General features: G+C 40.7%; 1 protein-coding gene across 5 annotated transcripts in view; it reads right to left on the reverse strand.

Annotated features, from left to right (window-relative positions):
- Positions 1 to 24,454, reverse strand: part of LOC140344773 (uncharacterized) — a 37,357-nt gene that overhangs the window by 9,557 nt on the left and 3,346 nt on the right. For 4 of the 5 annotated variants that reach the window (XM_072431979.1, XM_072431980.1, XM_072431978.1 and 1 more), the window contains exons 2-8: positions 24,092 to 24,316; positions 19,909 to 20,089; positions 14,999 to 15,230; positions 14,377 to 14,471; positions 10,749 to 10,945; positions 9,579 to 9,657; positions 7,757 to 7,935 (exon numbers count right to left, since the gene is read on the reverse strand). In XM_072431979.1, coding sequence (XP_072288080.1) covers positions 7,757 to 7,935; positions 9,579 to 9,657; positions 10,749 to 10,945; positions 14,377 to 14,471; positions 14,999 to 15,230; positions 19,909 to 20,089; positions 24,092 to 24,309 — 1,181 coding nt within the window. In that variant the 5' untranslated portion in view covers positions 24,310 to 24,316. Of the gene's footprint in view, positions 1 to 7,756; positions 7,936 to 9,578; positions 9,658 to 10,748; positions 10,946 to 14,376; positions 14,472 to 14,998; positions 15,231 to 16,838; positions 16,910 to 19,908; positions 20,090 to 24,091; positions 24,317 to 24,454 lie in introns of those variants that run through there. The other variant, XM_072431982.1, reaches the window with a different exon arrangement.

Consider the following 24,454-nt stretch of genomic DNA (forward strand, 5'->3'; position numbering starts at 1 on the left):
CTGCTGCAAAAAATGCCAGCATGTTGATGCGGGGAAGGCCTGCTGACTATGACTTATAGTATTATTTTCCAGCCGAAACTCCTTTGTGTGGTTCTTTGTTAAACTCTCTAGGACCATTTCAACTATGGACGTTAAACTAACAGGTCTCTAGTTACCTGGTAATGACTTTGCTCCCTTTTTGAAGATAGGAAAATAACCGAGCTCAGCTCTTTGAGGACATGTGGATGTAATCCATCAGGTCCTGGTGCTTTGTCAACCTTTGTCAACTTTTGTCAACTTTTTTTTTCCAGCTGTTTCTCAGTCATTGCTATTATGAATTTGGACTTGAGCTCTGCCATTTGCCTTTGTGTGCACAGAGCTAAAAAAAAGTGTTTAGTATATCTGACTTGTCTTTATCCCCAGTTACTAACCTAGCGACATCCTTTAAGGGGCCTACATGCTCAGACCTGTTCTTTTTGCTATTAATATATTTAAAAATTTTTGGGGGGTTTGCCTTACTTTCCTTTGCAATCTGTCTTTTGTTTTGCACATTTCATTTCCTTTTTACATCTTTTGTTATATTCTTTAAAGTTTTCAAATGATGAAGGTGATCCTTCATTTTTATATTTTTGGAATGTCTTTTTCTTTTTCCCTATGGTTTTTTTAGCATCAGCTGTGAGCCACATAAGTTTAAGAGGCTAATATTAAAACCTATTACCCATTGGAATATATTTTTCAGTGTGCTTTTGCAGAACAGACTTGAAACATTCCCTTTTCCGTTCTGTGTTCTTTGAGGACAATATCATTTACTTTACCATCATTAGTACTAGTACCACTAGTACTGCACAATCCAATGTTTGTTTGTAACATGGGAAGCTCCTTACAATTATCCATACCCTCCCCCCAACTATCCCTAATCCACCCCCCAATAGCATCTGACCCCTGACTAACCTTTCTGCCACCTTATTTACTTTCCCACCCCCCTCTGTCCTAGTTTAAATATCCCTCCACCATTCCCCTAAATCTTTCCCCTAGCACAGCAGACCCCCTTTCATTGAGGTGCAAACCTTCTCTGGCATACAGGTTGTACCCCAATGAAAAGTCCCAGCCCAGTTCTCTATGAACCCAAACCCTTCCCTTCTACACCAGGACTTAAGCCATGCGTTTAGCTGTCTAAGCTCCCTCTGCCTTTCCTGTGTTGCGCATGGCACAGGCAATATTCCAGAGAATATAGCCTTGTAGGTCCTTTTCTTAAACTTGAAACCTAGTTCCCTAAACTGATTTTTAAGGAACCTCCATCTATATTGTCATTTGTTCCAACATTGACCAAGACAGCTGGGTCTTGTCAAGCCCCTCCCAATAATTTGTCTACTCGGTCCACCACATGCCAAACCCTGGCACCAGGGAGACAGCAAACCATTCAGTTGAAGGGATCCGGGCGACAAACTATTCTATCCGTCCTCCTGATCATAGAATCCCCTATGACTACCAACTGTCTTTTCCTTCCTTAGTTTCCCTCCCCACCACAACTAGATGTGCTGCTCTCCTGGCTGTTGGGGGTAGCAGTAACATCTATAGTTGCCACCACTGGTAATCATGTTTCCAGCGGTTGATTTCTGATAAAAATTTGAAAAAACAGTTGAATCAGTACTGATACCTATTTCAATAGGTAAAAACGGAATTGATGATGAATTGTACTGCATGGTAAAATTCAAGTTGTACAGATTTCTTTTTAGCTTTTCAAAAAATTCCAATAATAAAGGTCCATCCCCGCAGATACAGGTTGGCGTAAGTTGGGACACAGGGTGTCCCCATAGTCACCCCCTGTATCTGGAGGTAGGTTTTCTCAGCAAAAGTAAAAACTTTCCTAGTTAATATATAGTTCAGCAGCGAAATTTTAAAGTTGTTTTGTTCTGCAAAAGATTGGTTAGTTTCACTTAGGAAAGTTTCTAAAATTTCTAATCCCTTATCATGGGGAATGCTTGAATATAAGGCTTCGATGTCGATTGGCACTAGGAAAGAGCCATTAGGTACTGTTAAACCTTCTAGGGTTTTCAGGAGATCAGAAGTGTCCTTCAAATATGAAAGTAATCTAAGCGTCAGATGAGATACTCCTCATCCTAGAAACGATGGGACGTCCTGGTGGATCAGTTATTGTCCAATGTACCTTTAGCAGAGTATATAAAGTTGGTAGTCTGGTAGTTGGTGTCTTGTATGGCTGGTTTCTCATCAGAAGGAACTTAAAAAAAAAATTTCCTTGCAAAAAGATATAAATTCTTAATAAATTCAAAGCAATCAAATTGTTCCAAGGGGCAAAAACTCAGCCCCAATTTCAGAACCTGTGTTTCATCATTATTTAAAGTGTATTTAGATAGATTGTTATTGTTCAGTGATTCGCATTTGGAATTTTGTAGACATAAATCTTGATTCACATTTCACCTAAAGAGCCCTTAGTGCTGATAGTGGGGTGCTGTTGCCTAAAAAAGAAGGCAGAGTGGGAAGTGAAGTTGTGATGTGCTAATATCTTGGCTAGATATAGTGGGTAAAGTAGAAACATTATTTACAAGATTCTTGAATAAGTGAATGAGGGTGTGTTTCTGGTGGGACTCCTGTCTGGCTGTCACCATTGGTTTGTGTATTATATTGTTTTTTGTGTTATTGTACTTGGTCTGGTGAAGTGTCGTGGGAGTATCTTTTGGTTCCTTGTTTAGGGCCTTTATTTTTTGAATATTTCCTAGTTTGGGATATTTGTGAAGAGCAATCAGAACTGCTCTCATCAGTGGTTTCATTATTAGTTTCAGATCAATGAGTTATCCTTCTGTATGTGTTACATTTTGGAAATTGCGACCATTTATATGCTAATTCTTAAAAGGAAGGCTTGTTGGTCTTTGCAAAATGTCTGTTCTTTATTACTGACCAACTTTGAATTAATTTGTTGTAAGTAGTTTTGAATTTCCACATTTTTATTTATGAAACCAATCAAATACTAGAAGGAAATTACCTATGACCATGCATCTAATAAACCAGTTATCAATTAAAATGTGTTTTTTGATTTGGCATCGCCAACAATTTTTATTGGTTCGCTGGATACCTTCATCATTGCTCTTGGAATTTATGCCTCTCACACTGACTTTTTTGTGTCTCTTAGGCCACTAAAAGCTTCTGGATCACTTCTGTCCTCAACATGTTTTATTTTCTGCAGCGCATGGCCGAGAGAGCTGCCCGCCTTTGAAAGGAGATTCAAGTTCTTGTGATGCCAAGCACCATCGGCATACATCTGATTCTGTGCAAGATGTTCCTCATCTACGGTGGGACTTCCCAAGTACTGGTAGCTATGCTGAGCGTCAGTATCTAGGATTTATTGCTACAGATTCAGCTGCTAATTGTATTGGTTTTTTTGAATGCATTCTAGATCTGGTGGTTGATTATGTACGGGGCTTACCGGGGACGCATGAGCCTTATTGCCCTCGCCTCCCCAGTCGGCCACATTATGGGACATGGGATGTTGTATCCCTGATTCCTTAGCCTGTTTCAGAGGGCAGTTGATGACATACTTATTTTAATCTGATGTTTTCTGATGCATGCTATACACTTTTTAGTTATTCTGATTATGGGTCTGTTTATTACTCTGGGCGAAATTTGGGGTTCGCTCACTTTTATACTGTTCTTGGTTTTGTGGGTTCCCCTAGGCGGGACCAGAAGGTATGTATGTTGCTTATTTGTTTGCTTCCCCACGCTGCGCACAGGCACTTCCCCCACATAGGCCCACTGCCTTACCAGGCGGTGATTTGGGATCTTTGGGATCCCGCTTTAGTTTTCACCCCACGGTCTAGGTTTAGCCCGCCTAGCCCGTCTGGTGCCCTTCCCCAACCCGCTTCCCCCTGATGTCCACAATAATAGAAACACCACAAGTTTTGAGAATCCGCACCCTCAATGTTAAGGGTTTAAATAGCCCCAACAAGCGCTCTCAAGTGCTATATGCCCAACATAAAGCGAGAGTGAACATTTTACTCTTGCAGGAGACTCATTTTCAATCTACTAGAATTCCATCTCTCCGCAATCGTTATTATACTGTTTGGCGTCACAGCTCCAATCCTGAGTCTAGAACTAAGGGGGTCTCTATAGCTTTTCATAAAATGTTACCTGTCCAGATACTTGACTCCCGCTCAGATTCACAGGGCAGATTTCTGATCCTTAAAATTTTTCTTTGGGATAAGAAATTTACACTGGCCTCTTTTTATGCCCCTAATCATCAACCTACTGTGGCTCTTACGCAGTACTTAGAGACTCTGAAGGGGTTCGCTGAGGGACCTATCATAGTGGGGGGCGATCTGAATTGTGCTCTGGATCCCCGGATTGACACTTCCACTGGGAAGACTTCTATATCCTATTCCAAATTAAACTCCCTTCGTTCTAGACTACACGATCTTAGACTAGCAGATATGTGGCGTACTCTGCATCCCACCACCAAAGATTACACCTTTTATTCCAACCCACACTCTGTGTATTCCCGTATAGATTATATTTTAGCGAGTCAGTCTGTGCTTGATTGGAACCCCGGTACTTCTATAGAATCTTGTCCCTGGTCTGACCATTCCTCGGTATCCCTCTCGCTCCAGATTCCTCTAATGGGCTCTAGAGATTGGACATGGAGGTGTAATGATTCCCTGTTTAAGGACTCTATTTGCGCGAAGGCAGTTTTAGAAGCTATTACCAATTTTATAGGGGACCATGTTTCGGACCCCACCCCTTTACCCTTACAATGGGAGGCCTTGAAGGCGGTGGTTCGAGGGATCTTAATCCAGCAAGGGACTCGGCTTAAAAGGATCAGATTGCAGGATATTACACTTACTAGTGATAAAATTCGCACCTTGGAACACCTACATAAACAAAACATGTCTCCAGCTGTATTTTTAGAACTGACTGCTGCTAGGACCCATCTTTTGAAGCTGTATGATCTAGCATACCAACGCCACCGGGATCGTTTCCGCAAATTAATTTACCAGTATGGGGATAAATGTGGCCGATTGTTAGCACGGGGCTTACACCCTCGCACTTCTACTACTTATATCCCGTCTATCCGGACTGCTAATGGCGGCCTGACATCCATCCCTAAGGAGATCTTGCAAATTTTTAAGAATTATTATGCCGATCTCTATCAAATCCCTCCTACCCATGCCCCCAAGTCCATCCTCTTTACAAGATTATATAACCAAAACAGCCCTTCCAACGTTAGACTCTGAGGTAATATCGCAACTGGAGACCCCGTTCTCTGAGGAGGAGGTCTCTGCCGCTTTACGTGCTACACCGGCGGGGAAAAGTCCTGGTCCTGACGGCTTTACCCCGCGGTTTTATAAACTTCATTCTCTTAATCTTGTTCCCTTCATGACTAGGGTGTTTTCTTCTATATCTGTCGACATGCCGTTTCCTCCACAGAGTTTGGAAGCTTATATTACGGTCCTTCCTAAGCCTGGCAAAGACCATACTGTTTGCTCTAATTATAGACCCATATCATTGATCAATGTTGATGCAAAAATTTTTTCTAAATTGATTGCCAACAGGTTATCCCCTTATATGCCCTCCTTGATTCATCTGGATCAAACTGGGTTTATCTATGGAAGGGAAGCCAGGGACAATACGATTAAGACTATACTGCTGACCCAACTTGCTAAGTCTAGCGGTACCCCTATGTGCCTGCTGTCCATGGACGCTGAAAAGGCCTTCGACAGGGTTTGTTGGGAGTTTATGTACTCAGCGCTACGCCAGGTAGGCCTGGGCCCCAATATGGTCTCCAGAATTGCTGCATTGTATTCCTCACCTAAGGCCCGGGTACGGGTTAACGGCAACCTCTCTGACTCTTTTCTAATCAAGAATGGTACGAGACAGGGGTGTCCTCTTTCCCCATTGCTTTACGCACTAGTTATGGAACATTTGGCCATGGCCCTGCGTAACAATCCGGATGTTAAAGGGATCAAGCTAGGCGATACCCATTATAAACTATCCCTATATGCAGACGATCTTTTACTCTATATAACATCCCCCCATGTTACAATACCTTCAGTACTGAAGGAATTCGACGAATTCGGATCACTTAGCAATTTCAAGGTAAACTACTCCAAATCTGAACTTCTGAATGTTACCTTAAATTCGACTCAGATGTCCAATATACACAATAATATGTCCTTTCGGATTTGCCCTACTGCCATTAAGTATTTGGGTATAATGATACCATGGGACCCTTCTGGTCGGATTCAATCCGACCTTCAGAAATATGATTCCCTGCCTCTTTCCTGGTTTGCTCGCATAAACACTCTAAAAATGGATATTGTCCCCAGATTGTTATACATATTTCAAACGGTTCCCATATTTTTACCAACTGCATATCTGCGTAAAATACATAGGTTGTTATTAAAATTTCTATGGAATAAGAAACGACCCAGATTGGCGTTCGGTGTACTGGTTAAACCTAAATATAGAGGAGGTGTGGGGGCCCCTGATATTGTTTCCTACTATAGAGCATCAGTCTTAGTACGCCTGACAGACTGGTTTCATAGCCGGGAGTTGAAAGAATGGGTGCTGCTGGAAGAGTTTATGTCCCCAGTGAGCCTCCGGTCTTTGCCGTGGGTGGACCGGTCGTTATTACGGCTAACTTCCCCCATACCACCACTCACTATGGATTTATTATGTATTTGGGATAGTCTCCTTAGATCGGGCAAATTGTTTACGAGACCAGGGCCCATGACACCACTGTTCGATAACCCAGCATTTCCACCGGCATTGGGGGCTACCAAATTTTTATCCTGGTCCGCCTCCGATTTCCGTCACCTAAAGGATATAGTTCATAATGGGCGGGTTCCCCCTTTATCCTCCCTAGATATTCCATACAGAAGTAAGCTACTATCCTGGCTTTCATACAAGCAGTTAACATCTTATGTGGCCTCTTTTACTGATCCATCCTTACTACACAGAAATTTGATGGAATTCGAGCAATTAGTTAGCTCACCCTCTCGCCCTCCCCATGTTGTCTCAAGGCTATATGAACTACTCATACAAACCTCTGAGGCTATAGCCCCTACATACACCAGATACTGGGAGAGGGAATTGTTTAGTTTGTGGTTTTATTCTTTTTGTTAAAAGATGTTTACTCAAGTATATAGCGTTATATGCGGCTTTAGATTGTTAGACTATTACTTATGTTATATACCTCTATGAGTGTACTCATTACCTTCTGTATATTTGTATTGCTCTGTTCTATTTAGTTTCATGAAGGATTTGACAGATTATTACTACGTATCAGAGTATATGTCATATTTAAGATGAGTATTTTTTTTTTCTTTTTTTGCTCATACGAACCCAAGGCCGTTATGGGTTAATAGGATTCCTATGTTTTATGCTTGAATTTTTAAATGTATGTTTGTTATCTCTCTTTGAAACCTAATAAAATTGATTGACACAATAATGTGTTTTTTAATTGATTCATTCCATCTGGTGTCACTATCCTTAATAGGCTTTCTAAGGCTGGAGAGAATGCAGTTTCATCAGTTAAGCTGGGTGAAACAGAAAACCTGGAATGGATTTCCTAAAAGTCATTTGCTATTTGTTATTAAATGTTTTGAATCCTGGACCAGATCCATACCAGGTTTGCTGGGTCACTCAGCTTCACTGATGAAAGTGTATTATCTCCAGCATTGGAGAACTTTAATAAATCAGGGCCTAGGAATCACAGGAATGAAGGAATCACAGCAATGAAGGTGCAAGTATATGTACAACGTCTTACCTATAGGTAAGTGGAAGGCCACTATGGGGACTATATTCCTTCCAACCCACCATTACAGAGCCAGACTCCATGATCTTCACTATAGGGGGAGAAGGCTGAGGAAGGCGCTGGAGTATCTGCAATGTCATCTCCACTTCTTCCAACAACTCTGTCCCAGCTGTATGTGATGCTCCTACATTCTAATGCACAAGAATAATGTCAGAATTAGAAAGACACAAAATGATGGAAAGCTCTGTAAAGGATATAAAAGGTAAAAACAAAGCAACAATATCAATCACTGTTTAGATGTGCATTGTCTTTTTTATATCTTAATATACTGCCTTGTTTTTTTATGGTTTTATGTCATTGTACTTCCAGGCATATGTTCAATCAGGAATGTTTTACTTTTTTTCCTACACATTTTCTGGTATTTGCTGTAACCTCTTAAGTTCTTGAATTTTTTTTTAAAATAAACAAACAAAAAAAAAAAAAATTAACAGCACATGCATTCAGCAATGACAACTTTAATCAATGCTTTTCATTATCATACTATAGTTCCACTTCAAAACACTTTTCAACACCTAAAAGACAGCCAATTACTTAAACTCACTTTCAGTGTTGTTTTGGATTTGAGAATAAGTATACAATTTAGCATTGTGGTTCCAAACTGCTGAGCAAAATGGTTCTTGTAAGGGTTGGAAATTTATTGTAATGTGGCATGTCATGCTATCTTTTCTGTCTCAGTTTTCTCTGTGAAATGTACCCTTTATATTGGGACCTCTATACATCTCTACATTTACAGGTGCTCTTTTGCTTTGGATAATATGTTGTGATAATATATTTATATATTGAAAATATATAAAATGATCCTGTTTGCATGCACTTATGTGTAACTTTATATTTATATTTATATATTGAAAATATATAAAATGATCCTGTTTGCATGCACTTATGTGTAACTGTGTGTTTTATTTATCATTTAGGTTTGGTACAACTTCAAAAGGATCCCACTCTATCAGAATGAGATCGATTAAACTACACATAATTAAAATTTCCATCAAAACAGCAACCAAGGACCCTGTTAAGAAAGATGAGTGGGGATATTCAGCATTTGTGCATGATCATCTAAGGTATATTCCATGTTTTTTTTCATAGCAACCCGATATACTGTTCTTTTCACTTGGACACTCAGAACAACAATCCTGTGATATTTTATAGATGTCCAGTTGGCAGTTGCAGTCTTTCACTCATACCATCACTTCTCCCTTTTTTTTAAACAACCATAGTGACCATCTCCATGGTGAAAAGTCCTCCATTACTCACAATGAAGTCCTACCTAGAATCCCCAGTGACAGCAGAATTGCCAGTAAAATATTTATGGGACATTTCTCCATGGTGACTGTGGACACCAAGGGGGGAAGGAGTGGACAGTGGGATAAAACACTCTCTACAACAAGACTCTATTGAAAAATGAATATGTGGATGTAAGCTGGTCTGGAATGATGAATTTCCAGCCATTATCGGTTAACTAACCTAGACACAACTCCAGATCATCTCATCTTAAAATTCTTGCCTTACAGTATGGAGGTCCTAGGTGAAAATTTTCTTTCCAGATACACAATTTGCATGGAGTTTAATGATCTGGTAAACTGTCTGTCATGGGTGCGTGGCAGAGAGGTAATTTATTCTTGTGTGCCTAATAATGAGATTTCCTTTAGTTTGTGCCTCTTTACATAAGGTGTCACAGAATCCAAATGTTGGTGAAATTTTGAAATATCCATTATTGTAACATTTTTTGATTTACATATCCTTCTAAATTGAGTTAGTTGTAAAGTACCCTTACTTTAAGGACAGTCTCCAGAGACGGATGCTGGCGGAGTCGCACCACACCAGGAGGATATTTGGAAAGAATCTTTATGGTTCTGCAAAGAAAAAAAGTTCAAGGACTTCACAAAAATGTATCCATCTTTTTTGGAACCCGCTCAGAGATTTTAAAGTGATTTTATCAGTTTTTAAATGCTGTCACTGTACCAATTATTTTCTGTCATAAGTGCATTCTCTGTTTTGTGTTAAACTAGTTTAACACTAGCTTAAGGGTCATACACACAACTGTGCGACGTGACCTCTTAAAGTCTGACCCATCTTTTCCAAATGCAACTGCAGTCAAAATGTTTTCCAGTTTTGGATTGAGTAGAAAAAATTTTTGAACTAAGGTCAGAATACAAAAATAAGTGCCAAAAAGTGCCAATCAACTGGTTGTTCTAACAAAATTGATTTGACAAACACTTAGGCCCATTCTGAATACCCTGATGAAAGGGGAGAGATATTTGGCCCCTAAAATGGAATTTTTTTTTATAACCTGGTGTGACCAGGTTATAAAATATGTTACTGAATTTTCTAAAATGTGGTTGTTGGCACTTGCATTTTAAAGTTTGATCTCTGACACCCGTCATTTGGACTGATTTATTAAAGCTCTCCATTCCAGGTTTGCTGGATCACCCAGTTTTACTGATGAAAGGGTATCCTCTCCAGCCCTGAAGGGCTTTAATAAATGAGGCCCATGTGTCAAATGTGAGCTGCTTCAGTAACAGTTTTAACTTTGATTAATTTGTTGTCTCTCTAATAAATTTTGGACCTATAGGTACGTGTAGTCCACACCCTTTTGTAATTGTGCTTTTAGGATTTGATGTCCTTTTAGGATTAATGCAGTTTGTGTCCTTAACAACCAGTCAAATTCCTTACTTCCTGTCCCCATGCCACTAGGAGATATAAACGCCTCCAGCGAGACAATAGACCCTGACAAACCCAGGTTTGATGCCACACAACATCCCTTCTAGGGCAAATGTGCCATTATTAAAACACCCAGACATCCGAGGTATGTTTAGTGTTAAAATAGTACTAGTTAGTGCTGACACACAAAAGAATCTGTTTTTTCCTTATAGACAGCATTTTTACTGAAGAACTGAACATAAATGCAAAATCCCCCCAGCAGCATTGGGATACAACTACTTACATTGCTGCAAACCAGCAGGACTCCTGTTCTGCAGACTGCAAGAGGTGACACAATGTATCCAAAACACTGGGGAAGCATTCACTCTTTAGAACATGCTGGTGGCCAGCCTGGCTTGTAGCAAGACAAGTGAGGGCATAACAGGCATTGCGACTCCCTCCAGCATCTCCTCCCGACATCATTGCCTCTAGTGCAGGGACCTGGACTTATCAAGGAATAAATTTGCTTATTAATCAACACACAGCTAGGACACATATATATGTACATACATATTGGGCCCAATTTACTAAAGCTCTCCAAGACTGAAGAAGATAGACTATCATGGGAGAACCTGGGTGATCCAGCAAACCTACAATGGATCTAGTCAAGGATGAATACCATTTGCCAAATACAGGTTGACAATCAAACATTTTCGAAATTTTTTTTTAAACTTACCTACACACAGGCCAGCCTTCCTCTCGCAGCACCCGCGGACATCTGGCACAGTTCCAAGAAGCAGGCAGCACGGACGTCTCAAGGTGTATTTACTGAAGCAAGCAAGACCTAACAGCTGTTTCTGCAGAACAGTGCCATGAAAACATTGGTGGCCAAACAGTGTACTGCAGTCCCTGTATTAAAAATGTAATCTGAAATTCTTGCCGGAAAACTGAATGAACCAGATTATCGATGGCCAGATTTTCAATCGTCAACCTTTATGTCACGGCTCCACAGGGCTAAGTGGTGGACACACTGTGTCACCAACACAGTGGGTTGAGACGTGCACGGGGCGCAGGGTCTAAACATTAGCTTGGTCTGCTCCAGAGCCTCTAGAGGTGAGGATGTTGTGCGGCTAGCTACTGCCAGGTTGCGGCCCCTGTGCCCGCCAAGGCAGATGACTGCTGACTAGCAGGAACCAAAATGCAGTGCCAGAGGGAAATCCAAAAGCGTAGTCAAACAAGCCAAAGGTCGGGGCAGGCAGCAATCAAGAGTAGTCAGGAAATAAGCCAAAGGTCAGTACACTGATAATACAGGAATAACATGCAGGAACTGATGAAGATATCTCGGAATTGGTTTTACCCTAGTGGTTGTGGCCACTCAACTGCCGAAAGTTTATCGAGATCCATAAGTAAACCCTCTGTTGAGACGATGTAGCCTAAAAATTGGACCTCAACTTGGCAAAAATCTTTTCTCCCAAAGCCATTGCAAGACTGTCTTGACATGGTTACAGTGAGTAGGCAGATCCTTGGAGTAAACAAGGATGTCATGCGGATAAACGACCACACAGATATAGAGGAGGTCACAGAGAAATATCGTTGACAAAGTTCTGAAAAACTGCTGGTGCATTACGGAGCACAAATGGCATTACCAGATATTCGTAATGGCCATCCCGAGTGTTGATGTCAGTTTTTCATTTATCGCATTCTCAAATGCGGATCAGATTCTAGGCACCACGCAAGTCCAACTTTGTAAACACCGTTGCCCCTTTAATTCGGTCAAAGAGTTCAGAAATAAGGGGAAGTACATACTTCTTTTTAATGGTAATCTTATTTAAACCTCTATAATCGATGCAGGGACGTAGGGAATTATCCTTCTTTTGCACAAAGAAGAAGCCTGCACCTGGTGGGGATGACGATTTGCGAATAAAGCCCCTCTCCAAATTCCCCTGAATATATTTGGACATCGCAAACTTTTTAGGGATTGAAAGAGGGTACACTTTGCCCCGAGGAGGAGAAAAGCAAGGGACCAAATCAATGGCGTAATCATAAGGACGGTGCAGTCGTAGCGTCTCAGCCTGTTTCTTGCTAAAAACATCTGCAAAACCCCAGTATGGTTTCGGTAAACCAGTCAGCGGGCAAGCAGCAGCAGAGCAGATTTGCTGGACAGGGAGCAGCCTGGGAAGACACTCCTGGAACAGGTGACACTCCAAGAAATAATGTCTCCAGAACTCCATTTAATAACCGGAGCATGTTTGCAGAGCCAGGGCAACCTGAGCAGGAAAGGATGAATTGCTCTGGGGATAACAAGAAAGGAGGTTGTTTCAGTGTGTAAAGCCCTGAGCTTCATAGTAAGTGGCACGGTTACATGCTGAATAGTGTCAGGCAAGACTGTTCTATTCACCACGAAGACCACTAAGGGGTTAGAGAGGGGGACCACCGGAATCCCATACTGTGACAGCAGTTGTAGGTTTATAATGTTTCTGGCAGCACCGGAATCCAGAAAGACCTGGGACCAGAAACTGTGACCCTTGCATGAAATTTGTATGGCAAACATATTCCTGGTAGGTGGAGAGGGAATAGGTTTGCCTAGGGGACCCTCTCCCAATCTCCCTAGGCACTGGCGTTTTACTAGCGTACTAGATTTGTAGTGGCCCTCTCTGGCACAATACATGCAGGGATATATTTGGAGAGATCTATTTGCATGGGTTCTATCACCAGGGAGGGGGGGGGGGGGATTCTGGAAATTAGGAGCCAATTTATTAGGACGCCGAAAAGGGGTTGTCATCGTTCCTGGAAACAAATGTCCACCCGAATGCAAAGCGATACCAGGCCATCGAGTGTAGATGGGAGGTCTCAACCGGCAAGTTCATCCTTGATATGGCTTGCAAGGCCCTGCCAGAACAGTCCCACAAAAGCTTCAGTATTCCAGTTTAACTCTGTTGCCAGTGTTTGAAATTTGACTGCATGCTGGCCAACAGAGAGAGAGGCCTGACGTAGGCGCAGGATTTCAGATGCCGCTGAGGAGGCTCAACCAGGTTCATCCAATACCTTCTGAAAGTTCTGCAGGAAGATGTTTAAGTAATTAGGAACAGGATCCCCCTTCTTTCTTGCAGCAAATCTTGCATGGAGTCAGTAAGCTGATTGTCAGCAGGCTCTATGGACAAACTGTCACAGGTATAACACGCAGGAACTGAAGCAGTAGACACTTGGGAGTAGAACCACAAGGAACTCCTTGTCTAGGCGACTTCCTGTTGCCATGTCACGTCCTTAAAAAGGGGTTGTCATGTGATGAGCGTAGGACATGTGAGCCCCAGACACTAACCCCACCAGCAGGTGGAGTGCTGGTATGAGATATCCTTAAGTGTTGTTCACATGCCTGCCAGCAGAGGGAGTGCATCTGCGGAATACCCTAGTGCTCTGAGGCAACGGAGCAGCTGACTGAGAATCACATGACCTGGACCAGGAAGTGTGCTGAGAGTTGGATCCAGAAGCAGAGATGGTGCTGGCAGCAGGGGACTGCAAGGTGGGTGACACTGAAGGGGTTACAGATCCCCTGATCCTGCATGGATCTGTGACACTGTAATAGGAAATTATTTTAGGTAACCCATTCCAGGTTTGCTGGAATAGATTTGATAACGTTTGGTAGATCAGGCCAGTTGCATGTAGCTCTAGATTAATAAGAGAAACACAAGAGAAAATTCAGTTGCTCATAGCTCATGGAAAATTTTAGGTGGTTGGCTGATCCTAAACTAACTTTGAAGACGCACCAATGGCAGATTTTTTCCAGGTTAGTAATTGAGAAAGAGCAACATGACAACATTTTCAAGAGGAGTTTAGCTGTAGCGGGGTATGTTGTTCTTTCTGTTTCTCTCTCTACAAGGTTTAAGGTTATTACTAAGTGATTCAAAAAAATTTCCTTCGTTGAATCTGCTCACCATCCTGTCAGCCTCAGGCAGGTTCAGCACTCGCATTCTCCCAGTGTCAGAATCACATAGACGTCCCAGAGTAAATGCTACATTTAGTCCACAGCCTGCGAAAGAACAGAAACATGAAAATGAGAGATAAATGAAGATAAAAGGACACCTGCCATCAGGGAAGTCTTTTTGCTAATGACCCAGACAGAATCCAAAGAAACGATTTGATTTGTCTATGACTTTCCTGAGCTGCACATGTCCCTAAAGTCTGGTAATAAAGCCAGCAAATTACATCACTGCAAGGCAACTAGCATTTTTAACCGGCCATTAAGCTTTGAATATTTTAAATAAATGAATACACAAGCTGTCTCTGGTTTTGAAAATTTATTGACTTGATCAAGAACAAGTGAAAACGTAGTAGAAAAATACTAAAAAAAAAAAAAAAAATATGTCAGAGTGGAGCATGGCAATGCTGAGCATAAAAGTTGGTAATAAGGAAGGGAATAGATAGGAAGGACCATGCTAAGCTTTGTTTAAAAAAAAAAACAGACCCTTCCTCAGACCCCTGCAAGTATGCTTTTTTTGTGTAGTTTAGGTTGGTGACAGGGTCTCTTTACATTTCTTTGAATACTCTTGAGCTCACCTGCTTCATCCACATGTAGTGACATTATGATTTTCCTTAATATCATGTCAGATTTCGGGTGATCCAGAAGTCGGGCACAGCCTTCATGACAAATAGAGATGCGAGCGAGAACCAGGGCGCAGTTACTGGCTGTCCAATCACTGAGGGAGTCCAGGAGGTTTGTAATGTTTTCAATGATAAAGTCAGAATCTTGGGAGGAAAGAAGCCATTGCCTTCCACTGCTATTTTCTGCCTGCAGGACAGAGGTGAATTATTAATTAGTAACTAATGACATTCTCCTCTTTCATGTTTTTTCATCACTTCCAACTCTAATAATTTATATTGCCCTGTTATAAGTCCTGCTTTGGCGTTCCAAAGCCAGTTGAGAACATCCCCATGTTTTTGCGTTTAAATAAGCATAGCTGGTTCTCGTACTTCTGCAGTCACAAGCCCTAGATATTTCCCCATATAGTATGACCATTTTTGAGAGTATCCATTGTTGATTCTGTTGGTCAGATTTCTGTACTGTAATCGGCTTTGTCAACCCCCTCCTCCAAGCTCTAAATTAAACTTTGAGATGTTAATATGACAAGACTTGAAAGCTGGAGGAGTGGTTTTACGGACAACACAACAAATCCAAGATCTCTCTTAACCTCCGTGGCAGTCTAATTATGTCTGTATTTTTATGCCAAAAGCGGTACATATATATATATGGAGTAATTATATTAAATAAAACGATTACTTTGTTTTGGATTCAATACAAAATGATTTGAATTTCCCGCCATGGTCCCACAAGCACAGACACATGCACCAACGTCACCGTGAACTCCCGGGGAACGTCAGTGCACTTGCTGGGGGAGGATCGGAAGAAGAGGAGGTCCGATGGATTGGATCCAACGGGCAGGACGCTGATAGGACCAGGTAAGTGTTTTTTTTTAATGTTTTTAGCTACCCCGAGTGTGGCTCAGGGTTACTGCTTTCAGCATGTTTTTTTTTTACCCCGAGCCACACTCGGGATTACTGCTCAAGGGGTTAATGTGGGTCTTGTGGAACTGATTATTAAGTCCTCTTGCGTTGATACCTGGTTCCTACTAAGATTGTGCAGTGCTTCCCGGGCTCGTTCAGCCTCTGTTTTAGGTGGGGTGGGGACACGACAGCATGGAGCACATCTGGTGGTCCTACCCAATGCACAAGATTACTCTTCTGACGTTTTCCAACTAATCCCCAGGGTGTTACTGACCAACCTGTCTCCAAGTCTGGAATGTACTCTATTGGGTGACACCCATGAACAATAAATACAGTATAACACCTTTCATTTCACATATCATTGTCGGATATACTGTAAAAACTGAACCATTCCAAAAAGGTATAGGTGCCATGGCCTTTAGGATTTATTTGAGAATATGTATTTTGAGGAATGTTGAAAGGGTCATATAGAGAAGAATGGAGTAAAATGTGATGGGGAATCGCAATAATACTTAACACAATAGTCCCCTGACTTGCCAACCTAGGTTGTTCAATTCGCTTTAAATGGCACCACTGTACACATGCAGTTCCAATCTATTTTCCAGTTTATATTGGCAAGCCTAGCTCTGTAACTGATAACATAATTAAAATAATTTTACATACTATACTATATTCTTATTTCTAGTGGTCAGAGGTAGATGGATAGATATTTTACAGAATGTGCCACATCCCAAAAAATGAAGATTTTCTTTGTATCACAATATAATCCTGGCACTTTTAAGGCATGCTTTTAAAATATTGAAAAAATTAAACTTTTATTCCACATATTAAAAAACAAGTAAAACATTACACAAGTAATTGTAAAAACAAATTTTCATGTATAATATGGTCTCACATGATTGGAAGGATTCATATCTTGACACGTTTCGCGGGTAATTCCCGCTTCTTCAGGAAAAATGTTGAGACCTATCAATGCAATAATTATATCGTATTTAATTTCAAATACTATCAATATAGCAACTCTTAATACAATACATATGTTTCATACCAATCAATGTGGATACATGTACAACACCACTTCCAGGTGAAAGTCTCTTCCAATAGAGTGCTAGCAAGTCAAAAGCTCCCAGAGTAGCACAGCAAAAAATAGCACAGGGGGGATCTAAGATTGAATATCAGGTTTCACCTGAAAACATTTGTTTAAATCTTAGTTAGCCTCTTGAGTCCCATTGAGATATATCTCACATTCTAATAGAATTGAGCATCATGTGTATTAAGTTTCCTCACTGACTCTAGTAATGTGTTACAGACAGTTTATTTACACAAACCATCAAAATATTAAAGTTATTAAAGATGGTATAAAACGTGGTATCGGTATTTTATTATCACCAATAAGCTACCTGCAATATAGATTAGCTTGCTTACACATGTATGTATTATGGAGCATATACATAATATACAACCCAAGTTTAGAAAAGCTGAAATCTGCAAAGATCCAGATGTTAACTGAAACTGTTTCAGCAAGGTACGGTTTTAAAATAGCCCCTCCATGTATTGATCAATCCTACAAATGTTCCCCATAAGGATAAGCACTTACTTGTCAGCATAGAAACTATTCCATATCATAAAGCAAAGCAAACATTAGAGACAGCTGAATTTTCTTACAATCTCCCATATCAATAGGGCTGCAGGGCACGCAATTCCCCAGTGTGGTGTTATCAGTGTTATGCCTGTGTCAGTTTATGCAGAGCTGCACTTACCAGCTCACAAACTCCCAGAGCAGCACAGCAAAAAACAGCACAGGGGGAATCTGGGATTAAATATCAGGTTTCACTTGAAAACATTTGTTTAAATCTTAGTTAAGCTACGTACACACATCCAATCTGGCGTGTGTACAGCGCCAGTCGTCCATCATTCCAACGACCATCCTGGCAGATCCATGGACGATGATTGACTAACGATCCTAATGCAAGGGAAGGGGGAGAGTGCGCAGCAGGGTGCTGCTTCGTTGTTCTCTCCCCTCCCCACTGCATAGAGCAGAACTGTGCTGTATGTACAGCACTTGTTGATGCATCGTGCAGTGCTACTTGTTGGAAAGGATCGTGAAAGATCCTTTCCAACGACTATTATTACACATGTGTATGTGGCTTTAGCCGCTTGAGTCTCAGATATATCTTTCATATCTGATTGAATTGAACATCATGTGTATCAAACTGACTCTAGTAATATGTTACAGACAGTTGATTTACATAAACCATCAAAATATTAGAGGTATTAAAAATGGTATAAAACATGGTGAAGAAGATGTATTTATCTCACTTTATTATCACCAATAATCTACCTGCAATATAGATTAGCTTGCTTACAGATGTATGTATTATGGAGCATATATATGTCACACCACATAGTTTTACAAAAGCTGAAATCTCCAAAGATCCCAATATTAACTGAAACTGTTTCAACAAAGTACTATTTCTCCTAAATTGCCCCTCAATATACTGTTCAATCTTACAAATGTTCTCCATAAAAGTAAGCACTTACTTGTCAGGATAGGGACTATTCCATATCAGAAAGCACGGCAAACATTAGAGACAGCTGAATCAGCTTACAATACCCAGCATCAATAGGATTTCAACTTTTGTAAAATTGGGTTGTATACATAATGATCCATAATACATACATGTGTAAGTAATCTAATCTATATTGCAGGTAGGTTATTGATGATAACAAAATGGGAGAATTACATCTTTACCATGTTTTATACCATCTTTAATAACTTTAATATTTTTGTGGTTTGTGTAAATAAACGGTCTGTAACACATTACTAGAGTCTCATGAGTCTCACTATGAGATTCAAGAGGCTAACTAAGATTTAAAGAAATGTTTTCAGGTGAAACCTGGTATTCAATCTCAGATCCCCCCTGTGCTGTTTTTTGCTCTGCTGCTCCGGAAGCTTCTGACTTGCTCGAAGAGACTTTCACCTGGAAGTGGTGATGTACATGTATCCACATTGATTGGTATGAGACATATGTATTGTATTAAGAGTTGCTATATTGATAGTATTTGAAATTAAATATGATATAAATATTGCATTAATAGGACTCAACATTTTTCCTGAAGATGCGGGAATTACCCGGAAAACGCATCGAGATATGAATCCATCCAATCACGTGAGACCATATTATACATGAAAATTTGTTTTTACAATTACTTGTGTAATGTTTTACATGTTTTTTAATGTTTGAATTAAAATTTATATTTTGAGAATATTTTAAAAGTGTGCCTTAAAAGTCCCATGATTATATTGTGATACAAGGAAAATCTAATTGTACATACTGCCAAAGTAAGCATGAAATGCCACTTTCTCAAAATGATGGTCAGGCTTTGACCAAAAAGAGAACTTATTACCTACACAATAGTGCCTGGTGCCTGGTAGATTACATAATCTAAATCATACATATTTAGTGAAATACCTTATAGACAATATAGCAGGTAAAACAATTGGGTTTGATAAAATGACCTAGAGTTTGCATGTGTTTTTTTGATGATAAGAAAATGAAAAAAGATAATGATAAGAAAACGATACATTCAATATTAACAATTGAATATGATAAGAAGGCATGGGCATGTTAGAATCACACGTTGGAGTGTTGTGTGAGTTATTGTGATCTACTCACTATAAGAAGAGTCATCAACGTTTTGGATTGAAGAAGTATCCTACCTAAAACCTTTTTTAGGTATTTTGAACCTAACGAGGGTGACCTTAAATAACAGCATTTCTCTGTTCCTGCTTCATGGAGAGGCATTGTTTTGAGCCAGAGCTTGGATCAAAGCCTCATTAAAGTGTGCAACCCAAATTCTTGAGGAGACAGGAGTGAATTTCATGAATAGGATATCCATAGTCATGTAACAGCAGGAGGTCCACCTCTGACTGGCCTAAAAGATTTTTAGAAACGACCACTCACCAATGTCCCCAGGGCACCAGCAGCATTCATAACAGCTTCTGCATCATCCCACAGCAGCATGGCTCCCATTCTTCCCAGCAGGTCCCATTCTGATGTACCTGCAGCCAATTCTACTAGTATTTCTGCCACTGCAGGGTCTTCTGCCACCATCCCCAGAATGTAGGCAATGTTACTACACAACCTGCAACCAAAAGAGATGTATGACAGTGGTTTTTGTACATATGATAGGCTACAATCTCTTTCTGATACACAGAAAGCCTGATGTTGATACCATATCATTTCTCAAAGTAACCAATCAGATTAAAACCCCTCCTGGAAGTCCAATATGACAGGTGAGCAGGAAACAGATTTGGGTAGCAAAGAAATGGCAATTATGAGGGGGTGCTGAGAAGTTCCTGGCTTTGCCCCCTTCCAGATGAAATAAAAAAATGAGTGTGGAGGCATATGATAGCCTAATATCTTAGTATGTAACTGTGCAAATATCAGGTCTTTGCAATTCTTAAAACTGTTTTTTCTTTTAGTGAGAAGCTGAGATGGCAGAGGCACAAGCAAGTTTCACGTCATTGGAGTTATGGGCCATCATGAAGTTTTTGTTTCTCCAGGGAAAGTCAGCAAAGGACTTCAGGGGAGGAATGCCTTTCCTACAGCACTGTCAAAACCTGGATATCTTGTTTCAAGACTGAGCATTTCACGTGCCCCGCAGTTGGCGCCCCTCAACCTCAACTGACCCGGCTACCTGCGATGCTGTCCATGAGCTGATTATTGAGGACTGGCGAATATCTGCAAAAAAGATAGCCCAGATACTTGACATCTCGCGTGAGCGTGTTGGGTTTGTTATCACCACTGTCCTAGACATGTGCAAGATTTCTGTGAAGGGGGTGTCGAAATGTTTGAACAATGATCAGAAGTAGGAACGAGTTGATGCATCCAAAGCCATTTTGACCCATTTTGAAGCTGCAGAGGACATTTTGGCTAGGTTAGTGACTGAGGATGAAACCTGGCTCCACATCTATGATCCTGAAACCAAGGAACAGTCAAGGAATGGTGCCACAGCTGGTCCCCGTGGCTGAATAAGTTCCAAATCCAGAAATCGTCCCAAAAAAATAATGGCGTCCGTTTTCTGGGACAAAGACAGTATTCTGTTGGTGGACTACCTACCTCAGGGCTCTAGTATCACCGGATAGTATTATGCTAACCTCTTGGACCAGCTGAAGGAGGCATGGAAAGTTGACCAAAGGGATCCTTTTTTTTACAGGACAATGCACCTGCGCACACATCCAACGTTGTGGCTGCCAAATTGAACACCCTAGGTTTCCAGTTTGTCCACCCCCCCCCCTACTCACCTCACCTGACCTGGCCCCTTTGGACTATTATCTGTTCCCGAATTTGAAGAAACACCTGAAGGGGCAACGTTTTGAGGACATTTCTGATGTCAAAGATGCTGCTGAGGCTGGTTTGCGGCCCAACCAAATGACTTTTATTTGAACAGTCTAGAAAGGCTGCAGGTACCAAGTGCAACAGTCTCAGGGGGGAATATGCTGAATAAATGTGTTATTTCATAACTCTGGCCCTCATTCTTTCTGGGCAAAGCCAGGAACTTCTCAGCACCCCCTTGTATAGGCTTCAGCTGGCACTCTGGCTAATAGCACACTGGCTAATGTTCTTGTAATGTATTCTTTGAATTTTTTTTGCAGTGGACTTCCATTTTTTTGAGCAGAATTTTAACATACAAACTGTAGTTGCTTTTAATTCATTGTCTGCAAATTGATGTTTATATCTGCCTACAATATATGCACTGGGTGGATTAACCCTTTAAACAATATTACTCTTTAGGTTGACCTTGTCTTTACCCCCTTCTTCTCCCTACACTTATCTTCCTGTGCTGGTATAGGGAAGAAAGGCAAACAGTAAACAGCCCCAGCCCAGCAGTTGCTGAGGAAACTCTTGCAACTAAACGGAGCCTTGTGGAGCTAGCTATGGAACAATGCCAAAAGCGCACATGGATAACAAAGCCAACCTGGGGCAGGATTTGTACACAAGCCGAAAAATAAGTCAAAGTAGAAGTGTTTTCAGGACAACCACTAGGATATAGAGCGAGACGCTAATCCCTCTGACTGCCGAGTAAAAGTGAATGAGGGTACTTGTATAAGACAAGTATTTAAAGCCACATTATATTTGGATTAGTATGGAGTACAGAATGTTTTTTTTTTCTATATTTATTTTCTGCTTTGAGTCTAAGAAACTCAGAGAGGAATCCCTTAAAACAAGGTGATAGCCCCTCTTAGGACCTGTGCTGGTAGACTTTTAGTTTCTTATACAAATCCAATGGATTGCAAACCAGCTTTAAAGTGACTTAACTGCAGGACAGAAGGAGGTTAACTGCAGGACTGGTACACTTATCAATGATTTTGTAATGACCTCTGAAATATGTATAAAAAAAATGATAGTCTTAACATATTCACAAAGGTGATTTGACACGGGTCTTTCTTCACTACAACAGGCGTTCCCATTGGAAAATTTCCCCCGGACTTGTTCTGCTGACAATGGTACAGTTTTGTCTTACATTGAGAAGTTAAAAACTGAAGGCTTTTAAGCATTCCCTACTATGTCAAATATTTTTTTTAAAGTTTGTGTTTTGTACTTGCTACATTGTCTGGAATAGCCAAAGTAACAGGTTCTCTTTAAGGTTGGGTCTTTCATGATACCTCAAAATCCATCCAAGGTTACACAAATTATAAAACTGGCCGTGTTTGTCTTCTAATGGTACCTGATCCTAAAATACAAAACTTTTCTCTTTACACATGAAGTTTTTAAGCCACCATGGTGCCCTAGTATTCTATGGCAGGGGAACATGGACTCACAAACCTGTTCCCTTTTGGTCCACAGTGTTTGTCCTTCTACTTCCACTGTTTACCCTACAATTTATTTTAGATTCAGTTGCCGAGGATCTGTCATGCTGCTGTTTGCTCTGCAGACAGATCCTGTTTAGATTTTCTATTATGCCATGATCCCAGCTGATAACTTTTTGCCACAACTGAACATGGCTCCTCCTTGTGTACACTCTACCTGGAGTCTCCCCGATGTGTGTATTCAGAGGACAGCCTCTATAATAACACAATCAAATGTACTTTCCATGTCTAACCAGGTTTAAGTCATAATTCTCTGTAATCTCTTTTAAAAAATGTTAAGTTGACTGAAACTTGGATCAAGAAACTAATGTATTCAGGAACATGTGAAAAGCTTTTAGAGGAGATCTGCTTCAACAATTTAGGCTGAATGATTGAAGTCTGGCCCATTATTAGAACACAACCCAGTTTATAAACTCCAACTCTTTATTGTATTAAATGATGCCTCTCTTCCAGGTCTGTCTGCCTGCTCAAGGTCAGATTCATAGCAGGGGTGCTCACTTTAAAGTGTACATGCCGGGAAAGAAACATGTGGTCGACTTCCTCCTACAAATGCTAACTCCCTGGAATTGTCCAGCCTCAACCTGTTCTGAGCCACTGACATGGAACGAGTATAAAGGTCAGGAAAGCCAATCTGCTTCTTTGTCCTATCTGCTTCTTTGTTCTAGCATAGTAACTCCTGAAGCCAGTCCTATCTGCTTCTTTGTTCCAGCTTAGTGACTCCTGAAGCCAGATGGTCATTATAACAGGCAGTCAAGAAGAACACAGCAGAGGCAGCCTCCAGGACAGGTTCTCTTTAAGATCTCAGGTCAGGGTCTATTGAAATGAGCCACATAAACTCTTTGGTCTGAGTAAGTAAACTTGGCATATATCTGCCATTGCTGAACTGTTTTAAAAGATATTAAGATAGCTATTATGATAAAGGGTCCTTTGTTCACATAAAGTGGGTTTTGCATTTCTGTACTATGCCTATGGAAATGCAAAATTCATTTTAAGCTGAGGTAATGCAGGTCAGATGTACCTATCAAAAATTCTGAATGACCTTAGAAATGTCAGACTGAAGATGGCATTGACCCAAGCCCGACTTGTTTTTATACAGACCCATAACACATTTAAAATACATAGATGAGAAGTGGTAAAACTGCCAAATTACTTTTAATTCTGTTCATGTACTTTTGTGATTTTCATGCTTCTGCCCCTTTGCTCCTGGAGTTAGTCCAGCATTGCTTCAATAATGATTTTCTGAAAGTAGAAAAACAATGCAGAAATCTCCATACCTGACATTGGCTGTCTCCAACTGGCTGCATAAAGCTGCTAAGTATTGGCTACACCTTGAGTCCTTTACCAAAGCCTTCACAATCTCCTCACAGCAACTCTGCACCTCACTCATCAGCTGCTCTACACACTGCTGCACCTCCTGGCAAGATGGGGATAGAAGTTGTGGCAATATCTTCTTCATGGCAGAGGTGGTGACCCCAAGCTCCTCCATCACCATGAGGATACTGAAAATTTAAACAAAATTTGGTCAAAATTCTTCGACATGATAACTATGGAATTATATATTTAGATCTATTTACTTCACATGACAATGTTCAATGCAATGTAAAAGCAAAATAAAACTCTTAAAATACATGTGGTTT

The sequence above is a fragment of the Pyxicephalus adspersus genome, unplaced genomic scaffold (assembly GCF_032062135.1).
Source record: "Pyxicephalus adspersus unplaced genomic scaffold, UCB_Pads_2.0 Sca4, whole genome shotgun sequence".
Classification (NCBI taxonomy): domain Eukaryota; kingdom Metazoa; phylum Chordata; class Amphibia; order Anura; family Pyxicephalidae; genus Pyxicephalus; species Pyxicephalus adspersus.